The 19,810-nt window shown below is 41.6% G+C and overlaps 1 protein-coding gene across 2 annotated transcripts in view; it reads left to right on the top strand.

Moving 5' to 3' along the window:
- LOC122560779 (dual specificity mitogen-activated protein kinase kinase 6-like) overlaps window positions 1–14,460 on the top strand; it is a 131,611-nt gene extending 117,151 nt beyond the window's left edge. For both annotated transcript variants that reach the window (XM_043711860.2, XM_043711861.2), the window contains exons 10-12: window positions 4,842–4,981; window positions 5,807–5,852; window positions 5,951–14,460. In XM_043711860.2, coding sequence (XP_043567795.1) covers window positions 4,842–4,981; window positions 5,807–5,852; window positions 5,951–6,037 — 273 coding nt within the window. In that variant the 3' untranslated portion in view covers window positions 6,038–14,460. The remainder of the gene's footprint in view (window positions 1–4,841; window positions 4,982–5,806; window positions 5,853–5,950) is intronic.
- Window positions 14,461–19,810: the final 5,350 nt, after the last annotated feature.

Raw genomic sequence — 19,810 nt, 5'->3', positions numbered from 1 at the left:
TCAGGGTTTAGACTCCTTAGACTATTTTGGGAAGTTGAATTTCAGTTATCGAGGAATTTTATGGACCTACTTGGGTGAGAAATGTGATCTGCAGGGTAGCTACAATTTTCGCAAAATGAGCAATTTGTTTCCCAATGACAGGTTAGTTGTGCCAAATTACCCTGGTCTTTGGCAGATTCATATTTGTACTACTTATGGACCAGTCTAGACCCCCACAAAATATGTTAAGAAGGTAGTCTAGACCCGAACTTTCTTTCTAACCAGCGAGGTGTTGTGTTCCAGATGCAATTCGATTTGTCATACACTATGTTAAGTAAACACAATTTTATTGAAACAATGTAGTATAAAATACAATGAAAGAAAGAGGAGCTTGGAATAACTTTATTGGAAAACCTCACAGAATATTAGATTATTTTACTAAATAATAACTGTTCCAACATTGTAACATCCCATAAACGCACCCTTGGCAAAAGGCACATTCAGAAAACAGAATTGTCTCATGCTATCTCACAGCAGACCAGGAGGAAAAACCAAGAGAAAGCTCAGAGAGAGAGAGAGAGAGAGAGTTAGCATCCAGGAGAGATTCACTGCCTTCTAACCCTGCTGAGACTGCAGCAACAACTGCTGAAAAGCTAAACCTAAAATCCCTGGTTCTATGGGTGGTAGCTTGACCACACCCATTCAGACTGCTTCTATTGTTCCAACTTTTTTAAAAAAAAAAAGCACCCAAGGCTTTACAAGTTGTTTATCTTCTCATAGACTGCTCGGCACCAGCTCTCCCAATTTCTCTGTAAGCCACCGTATCATCACAATTCCATGGATATTAATTAGTGTGAAACAATTTTTAATAAAATCCTACTCTTGGGATAAAGTCAGTGATACCCAATTCACATTCATTTAAAGGTAGCATGCAACTTTTGGCTGTTGTGCAATTATGTGTAAGGTCAGCAATTTTCCTCCTTTTTAAGTCTTAACTCTACAGCACAAGAGAGGGTCAGGATTAACAAGGGTAAGTCAGTGATGTGGTTATGGATTTGGGTCAGAGCATGGAAGATTGGGAGAGGGTAGAGTCGGGAGCACAGAAGACTGAGTGGGAAGGGCTTGTTATCCTGGTTTTGGTGGTCGGAGCAGTTGCTCAAATTAACGGGAAAGGGAGAGACCTAAAAAGTGGTGTCACATTGTCAAAATGTGTGTCCGTTTCAGGGTGTTTGTGGAAGAGTCTTCATAGGATATTTTTAGTTCACCTTCAACACTTTTTGATCACCCTATTCATCACCCTACTATTGTCAGCCTATGGTAGATTTCACCAATGAAAAGTTTCCACAGCAATAAATTCAAATCAAATATGTTTTCCATGTCTGCCACTGGCATTTGAAATTTTATTTTCTACTCTCTTCCCCCAACTCCTGAATCAATCAGAGCATTTTCACTCTTCTGTCAAGTAGAAATGTAAGGATTCTTACTGCTTTAGTGTCCAATAATAAGCAAAATACTGTAGATGTTCTGGAAATTCTGAATAAAGGCAGTGTGTTGGAGATATTCAACAAGTCTAATAGCATCCGCAGAGAGAGAAACAGTTAATGTTTTTGCGTTGAATATGATTACTTCAGAATCAAAACGTCAGGTTGGAGTCAAAGTATTAACTTGTATTCCCCTCTCTCTGTTCCTGATGCTGTCACATCTGCTAAATATTTCTAGTATTTTTTTTGTTTTTATATGTAATTCTACCTGTTGTATAATGATGGTTGAGTAAAGAACTGGCTAGCTTGTAATTGACCAGATTGCTAATACACTCCATCTAGATACAGACGCTAAGAAAAACCATTCATGTTAATTATAGGAGTGTTAATTTTTTTTGATTAGATTAGATCAGGTCCCTACAGTTTGGGGACAGGCCCTTTGGCCCAACAAGTCCACACTGACCCTCCGAAGAGTAACCCACCCAGTCCCATTTCCCTCTCACTAATACACCTAACAGTATGGGCAATTTAACATGGTCAATTCACCTAACCTGCACATCTTTGGACAGTGGGAGGAAACCGGAGCACCTGAAGGAAACCCATGCAGATACTGAAAGAATGTACAAACTCTACACAGATAGTCGCCCGAGGCAGCAGTGTTAACCACTGAGCTACCATGCCGCCCCATTTGAGAGTGAAATTGTACTTCAATGGGAGCTGACCCCTGTTTTCAAGCAGGAGAGACAAAAGGTGGAACAATTGGCTAGATAAATGTTAATCCACTGTGTGGTCAACATGCTTTCACCTTCTGGTTCTTCCTAGTCAGCCTTGGTTTTGTGGACACTTCAATACTATAAATAAAAGATCATTTCTGTATTGCCAAAATCTAAAAATAAAAATATATGCATTTATGTAATGCCTTTCATGAACACTGGATGCCAAAAAGTATTCTTAGAATGTAGTCTTTGTTGTAACATGGAAAATGTGACAGCAAAATTGTTCACAGTGAGCCCTTACAATCAGCAATGGGATAATGAGGCAATCATTTTTGTCATATTGTTTGGGGAATCAGTGTCAGCCAGGATAACACTCCTGCTCTCCTTTTTACTTTTGTGACATGGAATCTTTGCCATCTACTTAAGAGGGAATGTGGGGCCTTGGTTTGATATCTCATTGGACATGGATTGAAGAATTGGAAAGCACTAACACATTTTATTCGGAAGGAAAGGGACAAAATAAAACTAGGTAACTGGAGGCCAGTTAGCTTAACTTTAGTTATTTGTAACACGTTTGAGTCTATTATGAATGATGTAATTGCAGAGCATTTAAAAATGCATGACATAATTAAGCAGAGTCAGCATGTTTCTACAAAGGGGAAATTATGCCTAACAAGCTTGTTTGAAAGTAATAAGCAAGATAGATTGAGGGGAAACAGTGGCTGTAATATATTTGGATTTTCAGAAGGCATTTGACCACGTTAGGCTGCTTAATAAGAGCCCATGTAATTGTACACCTGTTTTTTTAAAAAAAAAATAAACAGGAGATTTAAAGTCTCCTCAGTTTAGGGGACTGGTTCTGTGCTGGCTGGGCCACAGTCGGTGTGTTCCTTTAACAAAAACCCCAGCAGGTAAGGGCACTGCTTGTCACTGAACAGTTGGGTGTACCTTCCTTTCTTGGTGGTGGAAAATAAATAAAGGTTTATGTACCTGTTGTCTTTCACTGTGTCTCACACCTGCACATAGGTGTTGGGGAAAATATAAGCACTACTGCAGTTAGGCGGTAGTGTGGCATAAAAAGAAAAAATATATATAAATGGGATCACCCGTCTGCATTCACCACTGCCTGGATGAAATTTCACATTGGCCCCAAGCTCCTGTACTTCCCGCGGGAGCCTGTGCCCCACAACCTGAGCCGCCTCCGGAACTTTAATTTTGTCCCGTTAAGGGACATATCACGGTGGCCCTATACATATCGCTGCTGCACACCATCCACCTCTTTTCCCACACCCACACCCACTGCCCGGACATGTACCCATTTGCCACTGGGTGGTGGGGAGCCCCAATGGAGGGCTCTCTAGGTGGGAGTCCTACCCCTTTCTCTCTAGGATCTAGGGTGGAGGGTGCTGCACGTGGCAGTCCCCTGCAACTGCAGATTGCATGGTTCACAGACTCCCAGCCCAGCTGCTTGTTCTGCAGTGCTGTGGAGTCCGTGAACATGTATATATGGGGTGTGGGCATTTGCACTCCCTTCTTAATTTTGTAGAGAACTTTCTCCTTTGCTTTTTGGCTGCACATCAATCCCATGCTCCTGATCTTTGGGCACCCGTTGTGGAGGAGGGAGGGTAGGTCAGAGGATGTCCTCGTGGGTCTACTCCTGGGCCTGGCCAAACTGGCCATAAACTGGTCCAGGCAGCAGGCCGTGGAGGGGGTTGTTATGACTAACTGCCTGCCCCTCTTCCTTGGCTATGTCTGAGCCTGGGTGTCCCTGGAGAAGGAGCATGTGGTATCTACCAACTCCCTCAAGCTGTTCAAGGAGAGGTGGACACCATAGGGAGTGGAGTGCTTTATTTCCCCCTCCAACTCTATTTCAATTTAATCCCTGCCCTCCCCTTCACCTTTTTTGATCAAGCAGCATTACCAAGAAAAAGAAAGAAAAAATAGGATCACAACATGAGTGCATGGGGAAATATAAGCACTACTGCTGTGTAGTAGTTGTGTATGGGAAATGAAAAAAGAAAAACAATATTTAAATAAACAGGGGATTTAGAATCTCCTCTGTTCAGGGGACTAACTCTGAGCTGGTTGGCCACAACCAGTCTACTCTGCACAAGGAAATAAAGGGTGACAGGATTCCAGCTTCCGTGCAGCTGTTTCAGAGGGGCATTTAAGACAGGAGTAGGAATTTTTGTTTTTTATTTTGAGGGTATTAAATCTGTGGAATTCCTTAGAGGGCTGCTGAGGCTAGTACTTTAAGTATATTCAAGGCTCAGATAAACAGTTTTTTTTAATTAGTAAGGGAATCGAGTGTTATGTGGAAATGCAGGAAAGAGGAGTTGATGATTATCACATCAACCATGGCCTAACTGTATGGCAGAGCAGGCTGAATGGCCTTTTTCTGCTCTGACATCTCATCCAGAAATTAACATTTTAATAGTGCACCATTCCCTCCTGAAGTGAACTGGAGTGTTAGCCTTGATCTTGTGGGAAGTTTCTATCCGGGCTGAGTACAATGTGACTGCAGTAACTAGTTCATAAATGTATCAGTATCACATGCGTATTTACTGGTAGTACAAACCCCCTGAGTATCAGCATACTTTTTCTGCAGTCAATTATCATAGGTGTGCAATCTTAATATAGGATTTTATTCTTAACGTTGTGGCAGATTGAACTAGCAATCCTACGGTTTCCGTACGAATCCTGGGGAACTCCGTTCCAACAATTAAAGCAAGTTGTTGAAGAGCCTTCCCCGCAGTTACCCGCAGACCGCTTCTCCAAGGATTTTGTGGATTTCACAGCACAGTGGTAAGTTTGTGATGCATGTGAACATATTTATGATACTACTTACCTTGGGACTTTTAAACAGGCTGGACTATAATCATATGGAATTCAAGTTTCTGTTCCTTGGCTTCTCAGTGAAGTTGGGTGTGTGTGCGAAGGCTGGGAAGTTTTGTGGGTGAGGCAGGGGCAAATTCCAATTCTAAATTTTCAGGAAGTGTTTCAATAAATGTCAAAGTTTTGTTTAGTTTTTAAATAAGAAAACACCAGTCAAGTTCTCAAATGTGTACAATCAGTTATACTTCAGGCTTGTCAAATTTACCGGAGTGCAAATATATGGTTTAATTGTATTGAAATCGTTTTTTTTTAAAAAAAAATGCCTTTAAGAAACAACACTAAACCTTATTCAAAAAATTAATTTAAGCTTTAAGGCTAAATAATAGTGAACAACTGTTTGTGTTTGGTTAACACCTTTTTAGCATAATGCAATATTCCAGGATGCTTCACAAGAGCATAAACAGATAAAACTTGGCATCTCTCCACATATGGACCACGGTCCAAAACATCATATTATTGGTTTTAAAGAGGTTGGAGAGGATGAGAGATTTAGAGAAGGAATCGTAGAGTTTAAAAACCAGGTATTGGAAACCTGCTCGTGGCAGTGAAAATTGGTGTATGCAAGAGGTCAGAATTTGAAGAATGCAGTGATTTGGGAGGGATACAGCTCAAGGATGCTTGCAAAGATGAAGTGTGATAAGTAGGAGTGGAGTTATCAATGTGCAGCTTCACCATGACATGTTCTAACATTAGTAATGTTGAAATATCCAATTCTGAATTTGTTTCTATTTTTAGTTTAAAGAAAAACCCCAAAGATCGAATGAACTACATTGATCTCATGGTGAGAACTTCTACTCTTCTGCCATTTGCATTTGGAATATGTGTGACATATACCAGTCTGAAAATTTGTTTGTAAATTTTTCAATTTCTTTCCAACAGGCGCATTCCTTCTTCAAAATCCATGATGCCAAGAAAACGGATGTTGCCTCCTTTGTAAAAGAGGTTTTAGGAGATGATCCTATCTGATGTCTGAGGAACTTATAAATAAAATTGATAGCTTTTTTTGTTCTCACTTATCCAATGGGATTTCTATTTAAGAGTGAACCTAGTTACTTAAGAAAAGGCGGTTGAGTTTATGGCTGTTTGTGTAAGGTGCTTTATGCCAGTCAGAAATCTCTGTGCTGCACTTAAAAGATTCTGAGACGTGTTTGTTTTGTACCTTTTGTGAAAAAACTCAAACTGGCACCAGCTGTAAAATCCAAACCCAGGATTTCTGAGCCTAGATGTCCAACCGTCAATGGGAGCTGAGAACGGAAAGTCCTCTCCCATTTGTAAACCTGGCCTGGAGATAAGAACATATAATCATTGCACCCCAATTAGTGCAGAAGGAGGGCATTTGGCCCATTGAGTGCATAACAACCCTCCAAAGAGCGTCCCACCTGGACCCTTACCATATCATGTAACTCCACATTTACCTATGGCTAACCCACCTAGCCTGTATATCCCTGGACACTCTGAGCATTTTAGCATGGCCAATCCACCCAGCCTGCATATCTTTGGACTGTGCAAGGAAACTGGAGCACCCAGAGGAAACCCACGCAGACACTGGGCGAATGTGCAGACAGTCGCCTGCGGCTGGAATCAAACCTGGATCCTTGTTGCTGTGAGGCAGCAGTACTGACCACTGAGTCACCAGAGATGGTCTTTGAGTTCCTGTCTCCAATTGTGCTCTTTGATTCTCTCAGTTCAATCCAAGCCCAAGCAGCCATAAACTCTTGGTTACTCTTGGTCAGATTAGTATTGACCATTTGTATATAGTTCACTGAAAACAGTCTGGTTGTAAAGAACAGAAAAAGGAAAAAAGCTCTTATTTTTGACAGATGCAACATATACTCTTGATTATATTTATCTTTGCATGATTTATCATTCAGAGTGTCACTGATACGTTTAAATGTGTAGCACTTAAAACATTTTCAAGAATCTCAACGTAGACCAGTTACTGTGAAAACTAGCAATTAAAACAGCTAACTGTGAAAAGGTGCCTGATTTGTTAGTGATCCTAAGTAGTAACTGAGGAAAGATCTTGGTAATTGGTCCCTCACCTCTTGTTATTTTTGTGTTTAAAGGTAAATAATCAAACATTAATTATATCTTCATGATTACAATCAGAACATCTGAGTCAAGACAAATTAAATATTTCAATAAAAAATGGCAATAATGTTCATGGGAAAATTCTGGGGTTGCATGAAATGTTACATGGTAGAATGGTGCAATGAGACTTCACTCCTATTATCCAATAGGAATAGTCAAGTTGTACCAGTACTATTATAATAGATTTGTGAAAGGGAAAATGCTAAGTGGAATCTGATTACTTATGCGTGTCACAGAAAATGAGGACTGCTTTCTCAGAGGAGGCAGAGAATTGGTAGTGGGGCTGTCACTTAAGGAGGGAATACAATAAAATATATAAAAGGAAAAATTTAATCAAACTCTTTAATGATCTACAAAAGTGTATCACAATTCCTCCTCCTGTTCTGAAGATAGTGAAATGGGAGCAAACAGAAATTACATCCTTCAGGACTTGAAAATTAGGTTATACCAAAATTTTAAAGCGAACTGTATAAAAAAAATGGAGCTGACTGAGAACGGGCAATTTCAACTACATTATTTTGCCAAACTGGGCTACCTATGCTGCTCATTTTGGGATCTCTGTTGAGTTTGTGTGCCTTTCATTTTGGGACCTACATCAGGAAACCATTGACTGGGTACAATGTGAGGAGCTGTCAATGCTGTGCTGCTCTTTCAAGAAACAGACTTCAGAAGTGGTTGCTACATGTCCAGTAACAGTGTTATAACATTGGTTATGTCAACCAAGGATGACCTGTGCCGAAGAAGAGCCCATGTTTTTAAGCATACTTTATAAATCCAACATTACTGTTGAAACTGTACAAGATCTTTTTTTTAAAAAGACCATAAATTTATATGGAAATGTGTTTTGTCAGGAATAATACAATCTAAAACCATGATGCCATTGATATACTGTATAGTAATGTGATACTGAGAAACACTGCATAGCTCCTTTAGTTACTCAGTTAATAAATGCACTGCTTTGTGCCAAACTGAGCCAGATGGACTGGAAAGATCTCCGGTTCAATATCTGATCTGTGCAAAGTTAGCTAATCTCAACCAGGATGGTGGTAGGATTGTTATTCATGATACCGTTGGGTCCTTCTTTGGAATCAACTTCATAAACACTTCGCTTCTAATGTGCTACAGTTATTAGCTGTAAGATGGCTCAGCAAGTCTAATAGGAAGATTGTGTGTGTTTTTTCTGCTGTGTTGAGTTAACTTAATGTGTCCGAGGTACTGTAATTGGCTTTGATAGCTTTGTGTTTGGGGTGGAGAAATCTGTCACAAGTCCCTTGTCTAATGGCTTTAAGACTGTCCATCCTGGATTGCAATTGGGTGAAGTTCGATTGAGTGCAGCAACACTCGATCATGTCTCAACAGTTAAATAGTCTGGCAATGTTAAACATCTGTATTCACACAGGAAAGCATAATCACTTGCTTTAGATACCAGAGGCCAACTAACACCTGTCAGAACAGCGAATGGTCAAGAAATTGGATCATGTCTGAATTAGGATACAGTCCTGGTGCACTATCTGCACCTAAGGATAGGTGGCAAAACAATGGTAAATTAGTTTGTGGACTCATTTATCTATCACCAACGAGTGAGCTTCTGATTGAGATGGAGTGTCCGCAGCAGGAATAGCCAGCACTGCTGCCAGTTGAAGTGTTTTGAAAGGCCTAACTGAAAAACCCTTGTGTTATGCAGGAGCAGTTTGCAGCCTGCATATTTAATGATGAGCCTAGAGGAGCATCTCTGAAAGGAATTGGATTACTTGCTAAGTACCCAAAGTAACTGCAGTATGTACAGCATATGCTATGGTCCTGTTTAATTAATTCTACAAAGCAGGCGTAGACAAAGGGCTTAACACCAATGTTAGGTGCGCACTTTGGATGCCTAAGCAAGAGTCCTCATCAGTATAACCAGCAAGTGCAGATTGAGTGTGTGCATATTACCTGCCACATTTGAACCTTTGTCATTTTACAAGTGTTAAACAGGCACAGACCCTTCAAACTCATGAAGGCACTGGCCTACAAGTTTAAATAATAAGACTACTTGTTGTCTTTATGGTTTAATTCCCAATGGTTTAATTCATTTATACTTAAATTAATTCAATTTACCAAACACACAGCTTCTTAAAATTCTAGGTGGGTATTGAATATACTTTAATGATAGGACTTGCATTTGAATTTTAATGTAAATGTTGCTGACTCAGGCTTGTCACACTGAAATGTTCAGATGGGCAACTTGGTCAATTTAGTTTTTGCCAGTTAATCTTTGCTAAATTATCATTTCATTGGTCTTAGAGCTAATCAATTCTGGGAATTGTGTAGAATGTTTGTAATATGGCTTTACATTTTGAAAACATACTTGAAGCTTTGGAAATTATTGACACTTATATTTTGTACTTTATAAACTATGCAGGTATCTAACATGGTTATATCAGTTCTTAAAATTTTCTAGTTACTCGAATTTTAGTGAACTTGTAGATTAATAATCTGATTTTTTACTAAGAAGTGGTGGAGTAAATGTACTTTTAAAAGATCTTTATTGATTTTTTTTAAGGAAATGAAGTCCATATTTTTGTGTCCCTAGTTTTAATGTGTATTCAGAATAGGAAGTAGAATGGACCAGATTTGTAGAATTTCAGGTGCCTAAATTCTTTCAAGATTATCTCACGTGGGTAGTAGATTCTTAATGGTTATTCTCATGGTGGTCCCATAACAAAGTTCATAGAGAGGAAGAATGAAGGGAAGAATTTTTTTTCTTTTGGTTTGGAAGGCAAAATTGCCACAATTTTGGTGTGATGCTGGTTTTGCAATGCCAAAAAGGTCCAATTTGACATACTATTGAAGTCCGTGGAGAACAGTATCAGAAAGGGTATGGAACTGATATTCTAACAATTCTTTAGGTTTACCAGTAAATGGATTAGCTTGAAGTTGGCTGTAAATCTCTAGTCCACTCAGTTTACCTGTCGTAGCTACATCCTGTCAAAACATCCCCTCAAGTCACTGCTAATCTGTGACCAGTGTAGGCCAGCAACTAGTCATTGTTCAATTGGCGCACACCACATACAGGCTAGCAATAGGACAGTTCCAAAGATGAGCTTTGATTTACAGCCGTTAAAAGCGACACAAACAGATTGAATAGAGGGCATCAGATGCCCTCAACAAACTAAAATGCTTGTGTGATGACCAATGGCTATTTTACATTCCATGACTGTTTGCAACCAGCTCTCATCAACTGGACCATTTATAAATCAGGTCCTGCTTGACTTGCAGCACCCATCATAACTGAGTTCTGTCATGTACAAGGAGAGCTTTCTCATCCACAATGTCATTGTCTTTCTCCTCCTCCGAGACTGCTCCCGTTTCTCCTGTTCCTCAGCATCCAACACATTGCCTCATTGGCTGCTTTAATTGTGCAGTGTGCAGCATAGACTTCCTGGACTATACTGGAGGCTGCTCCAGATGGGTCTAAGCAGCAGCACTACATCTTCACCAGGCATAAGTGTACTCCACCATGACCCTGGTCAAAACCTGAATGATATTATATCTGCATACCTCATCCGTTGAACATTTTTCAATGGTGTCATGAGCTGTGGTCTCTGTAGCCAGCTTTGTAAGGCCCTTGCACCTTAGAATGTAGCAGATAAGTGAAAGTGCTTCAGTATGTAGGAGTTGTGGAAGCTGCCAGTGAGCACACCTCCAGAAAATGGTAACTAAGATCATCATTTAATTAAATGGAACCATTCCTGCTGATGAATTCCACAGTGTTGTGGTAAAACCCTCTCGGTGCCATGTGTGCCCACATTGATGGCACTCAGCACCATAGGAAGCCAGTGATATTTCTGACTTTTACTTTCCAGGATGGAGCAAAGACCTGATTATCGGCAAACAAAATGAACTGGTGTAATCTTGCACAGATGGCATCGGTCACTGTCCTGATACAAATATGGATGCGCGGCTAAGAGATCCCACATTCATGCAGCTGAGCCTCAGCATGTGTGCACCTACTTGGTAAATGTACCACTTCAGCTGAGGACCAACACACACAATGTCACAAAGGGAATGGCTGCTGTGTTTCAACTCCTAGGCCTTCATACGTTTCTCTTTTCCATATTCTGGCATCCAAACGTCAATCCTGTGTTTGTCCCAGCCATTTTCCAGTTGCAGTTAATGTTTAGTGAACAGGAAGTGATGACAGGGAACACAGATCAGGTTCAGTATCAGGTCCTGCTGGTTACTAGGTACCTTCCCAGGAGCTCCATGCCCTGTTTTAATCTTGCTACCACTTTAGGCCATTTTCATCCTTCTCCACCTCGTCCTTTGCCCTTCTCTCCTGCCATGTGGAGATTCACCACTTTGAACTCTACCTCCATTTTTCCTCCTGAGCACTGATATTACATTTCACCTTTGCTGACTGTGGACCTCTCGTCTCCCTGTGCAGTGGGTAGACACTGACAATAACCCCTTATAACTTGACATGCCACTCCCCCCGCCCCATCATTGTTCTTGTCCGCACCTCAATAAATATCTCTGCTTCCTTCACCAATGTAGACTGTCACATCCTTTTTGGCAATGTTTCAATGTGCCCTACAGCCCTCTTTTGCATCTTCCTCACTGGAGTACATTTACAGCAGATCCCTGACAGACGTTGAACAACTCTAGACATTACTGATCAAACTCCTGATCACTGCCTTTGCAGCTCCTTGACTGATGACCTACAATTCCCTTGGCTGCTGGTGATGCCCCTATAAGACTGACCATTGCCCCCTCTGCAACTACATTCAGATATATCCCCTGACTGTGACTGTCCTGAGCAGATGACTGACTGTGACCAAATCCCTGGAATATGTGTGGACTATCCCTGTGCCTGAGATCCTGCTACTGACTGCAGCCCCAGTATTTCTCACCGTTGCCCTTGTCATTTATGCCAATTTAGGATTCTGAGCTGCTTTTTTTTTAAATTCCATCTTGGGCAAAGAAATTGTTTGACTGTTACACAGTCAGAATGGCAAATGACTACACAACAGATCGATCAGTACTAAAGGAGACTCAGCTGAAGACTCTATTTACATACTTTGTGTATTTTTTTGATGGCTTGATATGCTTGCTAAAGTTCACCTCTGTGTAACCCGTGTGCACATGGAGAATTTTTCATTGGCCCAGGAGATTGTCCTTCATTTTTAGCACTATGTAGGAAGTTGTGTTCAGAATTTTTGTTTGGTTCAAGACTGAAAAACAACCAAATTTTAAACAAATACTTTGCATTTTCCAAGAAAACATTATTTCCATACATCTATTTCCAGAGCTTTTAATAGACCTCAATTTGCAGAGCTTTTAAATATTTTCTAATCAAAATCATGCTTTAAATGATTGCTCATCAACAGTTGACCATTCTTTTAACATTGTTAATTATTTTTTGAAATGTTGATAACCTTAAGTGGAAAAAATGCTTCTTTAATAGAGAACCTAGGTCATAGCCTGTCACCTATTGATCTGATCAGAATCTCTGAAAGTTTAGACAATTCAAATACGTATTCCATAAGAAATGTCTCATGAATGAAATCTATTGCGCATTTCCAATTAGACAGATGAGTGGTGTCTTCAAATTGTTGTTCACTCTCATGTTCACTGAAGTTGAAAGTCTTTCTTACTGTCAAATTGTTTGCAAGTCACCTTTTTAAAAATCTATTAACAGGATATACAGGAGTTGAATAATATTAGTCTAAGACTTGGATGCATATGATATGGATATTTTTTGTTGTGTTATGCCTGAATGAACCAGGAAGAGGGAAGAAGTGAGTTGGTGCAGAGAGAAGACACAGGGTTTTGGTCTGGTGTTTACCAACTGTTGTTTCCAACCCCTGAAAAATAGTTGGGCAGCCTCCAGTTAGAAGCCATCATGAGGTCAAATTATTGAAATCCAACAAAAGTTTGATGAGTGTTTTTGAACTGTCAAGTATTGACTGACCCAACAGTGTCTGGTCCAAAATCAGGACATGTCAATTGACTCGTGGTCATTTAATTTTTTTGCTTCCATCGTAAGCACATCAAAGAGACCCACACATGTTCTCATGAATACAGTCAACTACTTATCAGCCCAGTTTTTCTGCCTTTTCAAAAATTGGAGTCTGCCTAAAATTGAATTTTCTTGTGATTAAGGGCTGGCAAGGAACACCTTTTAATGGCTTAGCAAATGCACCACTCAACTCTAACAGGTGCTGAGTCTGTTTGCAGAACCAGGTTTGTGTCAATGGGCAAGCAGTGATACAACTGGTCTCCACAGAACCACATTAATGAGTAGGACAAAAGATAGGAGCTTTGTTTCTTTTGCTAACTGCAGTATAGGGCTATATGCCACTTGAAATCATAGCTACATATCCAAGAAATAGTGGAGAGGGAAATAATCACCCAATTTTTTGGCATGTGTGCATATTAATAGACTCAGCACTGTGATCCTGCTGGAGGATGAGGGCTTGTTAATAAACTGCTTGTCTTTTGCTCTAATGATTTACTTAAGCCAATTACACAGTTTGTTTTGATGTTCAATTACTTTTCACTCTGTGATAATTCACGTGCAAAGTCATGAAAAATGAGAGGATCTCTAGCTGTTGCTCTGTTTGTGGTATAACAGTCTGGTGTAAAGCTGCAGTTAAAATGTTCTCAAGAAAGGATTTTGTTTTTTTTATTCTCATCCATTGAGAGAAACTCACATAGTGGCATTGTACATTAGATCTGCCAAAGTGGCATGCCCCTAACTATAGATTGGTTTCTGTATGTACAGCAACAGCCCCACCCCCATTCTCATTATCCCTTAAGTGTCACTACATTCTTCTGTTTCTTGGTGGATTGTTTCAGATTGTGTGCAGTAGGCACCAAATGTGTTCTGATTCCCTTAATGTAACAAAATCTGCAAACCTATGTTTATATTGCTGTTTTCATTCATTGACTCAGTAATTATAGCACAGCTGGTATGTGTGCCTTGACATGTATAGAGACATACATACTGTTCTGTCTCTTCCACTGCATGGGAAGCATAGTGGGTCATGTATTGATTAGATGTGAGGTCCTGTAATCTTGGATGGAATGGTGCCATTTACTTCACCTTTGTGTTTTAATTCAATACTGCAATGTTTTGACACTGTATATTTTTTATTTTATTGTGCTGACTGGCTGTCTTGCTGAGCATGTGTTAAATATGATTGGGATTAGCGCTGAGATTATATGGTGTGCCAGTTCAGAGGCTGTTATGTCAGTGCAGTTTTTTTTCCTCGCCAATGTACACAAATAAAAAAAAAACTTTTTTTAAAAAACAATGACTCCCTGTCTTTCATTGTTTGGAATTCTTTCCCACCCTCAAGTGCTACCTGTGCTGTGGTAGTAATCCTTAGGCCACAGTATCTCACTCAAATGTTCATTTATCATACATAGGCCAAGAGAATGAAGAGCATTAATGCCATCAAAGGTGTGACTTATTTTAGATTCAACACACAAAACTATGCACTGTTTGCTACTTGGCAATCACAACTCACAAGGAAGGGGCAGGAGCAGTCCCTCCAGGACTCTGGTGGAAACCTTTGGTTTCACCAGCTCCACCTCCATCACAGACAGTTTAACCTGCTCTCCCTTCCTTGTCATGGACTTGTTACTTCCCTTCCCCTGGCTCTTCAGTGATGGTAAACAGCATCTCCTTGGTATCTGAGCTGTGGCCTTTTGCTCCTCTTCACCATTCTTTTCAATTGATAAAGCAGTCTGTCTGGCTGTTAAATTGGTTATAAAATCACAGAGCACGGAACATGGCCTTTCAATCTATCGTTTCTGCAGTGGTCATCATGCACCTATCAAATCCACAGCTACCGTACTTCAAATGACCATTTAAGTAGTACTTCAGTATGTGTGTACCCAATATTGGTCAATAGTGTTGATGCCATTAAAAATGACAGGATCTCCATTTACCTGATCTTTCTGGGTGCTTCAGCTACTTACTGGGCACCCTCATTACCTCTCCTTGTGTCAAATCTGTACATTCGGCAAACTGAATTTCATTTGAGTGTCTATTCTCATAGCAATTAGATTTTTTAAAAACCTTTGAGCTAGCTTTGAGGAAGGTCTGCAAAATTCCTCTCTGGGACACTGGTGATTGAGTGACAGGTCCTTCAGCCACAATAGGCTGCCTCCAAATTTTTTTCCCTATTCAATGTCAGATTTTATTTCTCACTTCTGCCTGTCAGCATATCCTTCCCTCGTGAGCATGTCATTGTGTCCTTTATCATGGACCACTTGATATACCTTGCCTCGTGGCAATATACCTGTATTTCTGTTTTCATCATTGACTCGTGGTTCCTTATCCCTCTGAACTGTCAATGTCCTTTCCTGTCTTAAGTAGAATAACATCAGTGTCATCTGTAAACAGTTCTGAGCTGTGTATTTGTAAAAGCTTGCAGCAGCCCCTAGGTAAATTAATCTCACACACAGCCCCTGAACCCAGTGGATGGACAGAATCACCAGAGGCAGGGCAAGCATCCTACAGACAAAGCAACCACACAACAGGCTGACCAAGATGCCTATGTATAGAGAGAAAAGTCTGTGTGCAGAGGCTGAACACACCTGAAGACAAAATACCAAGGTTAGGGCTAGCGAAGACTTCAAGGCAGAGCACATAGTTGAAACAAAATGCAGTCTCATCACTGTTTCTGTTGCAAGAGAGTTGTGCTTGTCAATACCTGTTCTTTTCCCACCCCCTGCCCCCTCTACCCTCCAGCAACATTGAGGGGGGAAAAAAGCACCTTGTGAGTTGGCACTTAGTATGACCAGAGGGTTGAGGGCTGTTCCTATACTGTCTACAGTGGCAGTGTTTGAAATGAAGGGAAACCGCCTAAAAGGCCTTTTAACCTGTCAATGTAGAAAAATGGTTACATTTAGATTACTAATTCAAACAAAAGTCAACACCATACAATTAACCAACACTGGCATTTACATAATATTTTTCTTGATCAGAAAGTTCATGAATAATTGCAGGGTCTAATGTCACAAAAGCATCTGAGAAATGAGAAGAAAAAGGTTAATATTTTGGCTGGAATCCTTCGAGAAACCAGATTACGATCCTGCTAAAGCAAGTAATAGCTTTTATTTGGGATGGGGAATTTGGTTTTGATATTTATGTGGGGCTGTTCAATAAGAAAGCAGCCTTTAATATCTGAAGTGTTGCTTATTAATTATTAATACAGTCAGTGGAACAGCAGCCTGTTAATAACCTCGTGTTGATAGAGGATATCTCATATTCTAGTCTGTGGGTGTGCGTGTACATGGTTTATGAATAACAAAGTTCTCTCCCGCTAACCTTCCTCCGTGAAAGACTGCACCTTCATCTGGGCTGGAGACAGCAGAGGCTCAGCCCAAATCCTTAAAGGATGTCTTCTAGTCTCGGTCGCAACAAAAACAGGCCATGCTGGAGAAATGCGGCAGGTTTGGCAGCATCTGTAGAGAGAAAACAAAGTTAATGATTTGAGTCCAGTGACCCTTTTTCAGAACTGAAGGTTGCTGGGCAAGAGTTGTATTTATGCTGATGACTGGGTGGAGAGGTGGAGGAGAGAGAGTGAGTAGAGTACAAGGAAATGGTGCCTAAAGAAAGAGAGAAAAGAAGATGGCTAAACAAAGAAGTTGTTGGTGATAAACTGAGAGAGCTAATAGCTAGGTAAGGTGCGAGTAAGAAATGTAATGTTTGAAAATGCATTTGATGTGCAAGGCACAGCCCATTCAGGGCAAGTATTTAGGAATGCAGGGGAAGGGAACAAACTAGAGAGACTGTTATATTCTGAAATTGCTAAACCCAGTGTTGAATCTTGAAGGCTATAACATGCCTAGGTGGAAGATGAGCTGTTGCTCCCCAGATTACATTGAGTCTCGCTAGGGCATTGCAGAGAGCCTGAGACAGAATTGTTGGCATGGGAACATGGTGGTAGGCAATGGAATATAAGTGTTCGTCAAAGTGGTTGCCCAGTTTGTGTCTCATAACATGGTGTCCTCTACACTGAGGTAATGAGCAGTGAGTGCAGTAGATTAGATTGAGTGAAGTCCAGATAAATTTCTGCTTCATTTGGAAGTTGAACCATCTTCTGCGGTTGCATGGGGATGTGAGGAGGTGTTGGAGTGGAAGAGGAATAGATCAGCGTGTCCCATGGAGAACAGTCTCTGTGTTAGGCTGGCAAGGGAGGAGAGGGCTAAATGTATCTGGTGGTAGCAGCATCCTGCTGGAAGTAGTGGAAATGGGAGCTTATGATCCTTTGGATGTGGAAGCTGGTGGGATGGAAAATCAGGACAAGGGAGACACTATATTCATTGCAGGAGGGAAGGGTTGAGGGGTGACCTGTGGGAAATGGGTGGGATACAGCTGAGGGACCTGTCAACTACGGTAATGGGGAAAAAGGTGGGCATTTCTGTGACCCCCCACCCCCGCGTGGAAGATTGTATTGTTGGAACAGATGTGACAGAGACGGAGATTGTGGGAGAATGGGAAAGAGTCCTTACAGGAAGCAGGGTGTGAGCAGGGTCAAGGTAACTGTGGGAGCTTGTGGGTCCTAAGTCTGTCTTCAGTCAGTAAGATTGAAGAATAGAGTTGAAAAATGTGGAGCTGGAAAAACACAACAGGCCAGGCAGCATCCAAGGAGCAGGAGAATCGATGTTTCGGGCATAAGCCCTTCTTCAAGAATGAGGCTTGTGTGCCAAGCAGGCTGAGATAAAAGGTAGGGGGGAGGGGCGCTGGGAATATGATAGGTGGAAGGAGGTGAGGGTGAGGGTGATAGGCCGGAGAGGGGGTGGGGGCGGAGAGGTCGGGAAGAAGATTGTAGGTCAAGAGGGCGGTGCTGAATCCGAGGGTTGGGACTGAGATAAGGTGGGGGGAGGGGAAATGAGGAAGCTGGAGAAATCTAGATTCAGCCCGTGTGGTTGGAGGGTTCCTAGGCGGAAGATGAGGTGCTCTTCCTCCGGGCGTCGTGTGGCCAGGGTCTGGTGATGGAGGAGGCCAAGGACCTGCATGTCCTTGGCGGAGTGGGAGGGGGAGTTAAAGTGTTCAGCCACGGGGCGGTTGGGTTGGTTGGTGCGGGTGTCCCAGAGGTGTTCTCTGAAACGTTCCGCAAGTAGGCGGCCTGTCTCCCCAATGTAGAGGGGACCACATCGGGTGCAGCGGATGCAGTAAATGATGTGTGTGGAGGTGCAGTTGAATTTGTGGCGGATATGGAAGGATCCATTGGGGCCTTGGAGGGAAGTAAGGGGGGGGGTTCGGGTGCAAGTATTGCACTTCTTGCGGTTGCAGGGGAAGGTGCCAGGAGTGGAGGTTGGGTTGGTGGGGGGTGTGGACTTGACAAGGAAGTCGCGGAGGGAGTGGTCTCTCCTGAATGCTGATGGGGTGGAGAGGGAAATATATCCCTGGTGGTGGGGTCTGTCTGGAGGTGGCGGAAATAACGGAGGATGATACGATGTATCCGGAGGTTGGTGAGGTGGAAGGTGAGGACCAGTGGGGTTCTGTCCTGGTGGTGATTGGAGGGGCGGGGTTCAAGGGCGGAGGTGCGGGAAGTGGAGGAGATGCAGTGGAGAGCGTCGTTGACCACGTCGGGGGGGAAATTGCGGTCTTTGAAGAAGGAGGCCATCTGGGTTGTTCGGTATTGGAATTGGTCCTCCTGGGAGCAGATGCGGCAGAGGCGAAGGAATTGGGAATATGGGATGGCGTTTTTACAGGGGACAGGGTGGGAGGAGGTGTAACCTAGGTAGCTGTGGGAGTCGGTCGGTTTGTAGTAAATGTCTGTGTTGTGTCGGTCGCCCGAGATAGAAATGGAGAGGTCTAGGAAGGGGAGGGAGGAGTCTGAGACGGTCCAGGTAAATTTGAGGTTGGGGTGGAAGGTGTTAGTAAAGTGGATGAACTGTTCAACCTCCTTGTGGGAATCCCTAGATTCACACACGTAGCAATATTCCCAAGATCTAAAATAACCTGCATTACATTAGAAAGCTCAACTGTCACAATCATAATTGGCAAAATGGTCAGTGTACTAATTTCATCAATTTGGGAATTTATTTTGTGCAGTCTGCATGAAGGGTAGTCAATCTGGAGTCATTAGAATTCATTCCTGACACTTGGCACTATCAAAAAGGATTTATCCAGCAGTGGACTATTGTTAGTTAATAAAGGGATGTTGTTCCTGCCATGGGTCTGTGACAATTCCCATTTGTATGACATTGTGTGTGAAGAGATGTTGGCATATTTTGACATAACATTTAAGAATTATTTTGATGATTTACTGCTGAGAGAGCAAATGAGAAAGTAGTCCTTACATTTGTCCAGTGTCTTAACCTTTAGCATCCTAAAACTGTTCCACACCTTGCTTAAACAAAAGAAAGGCCTTTCTTTTATCTAGAACCTTCCAATGATACAGCATTGAAGGAAACTATTTGACCTGTCATGTCCGTGATGGCCTTTGGTAGAGATATCTAATAAGCCCCTTTACCAGATCACTGTAAATGTTTCCCTTGAAATATTTATCTGAAATTCATTTGAAAGTTAACCATGAATCTGCTTCCATCCCCCTTTCAGTCAGTATGCTCCAAACCTTAATTAGATTTAACTCCAAAGATCTTAACAGTTAATGACAATTCTTTTTGAAATCTACTGAATGT

Source organism: Chiloscyllium plagiosum, unplaced genomic scaffold (genome assembly GCF_037043375.1).
Source record: "Chiloscyllium plagiosum isolate Xiang-an unplaced genomic scaffold, Cpla_swu_hap1 HiC_scaffold_20, whole genome shotgun sequence".
Taxonomy (NCBI): Eukaryota; Metazoa; Chordata; class Chondrichthyes; order Orectolobiformes; family Hemiscylliidae; genus Chiloscyllium; species Chiloscyllium plagiosum.
This window is presented reverse-complemented; position numbering and strand designations above follow the sequence as displayed.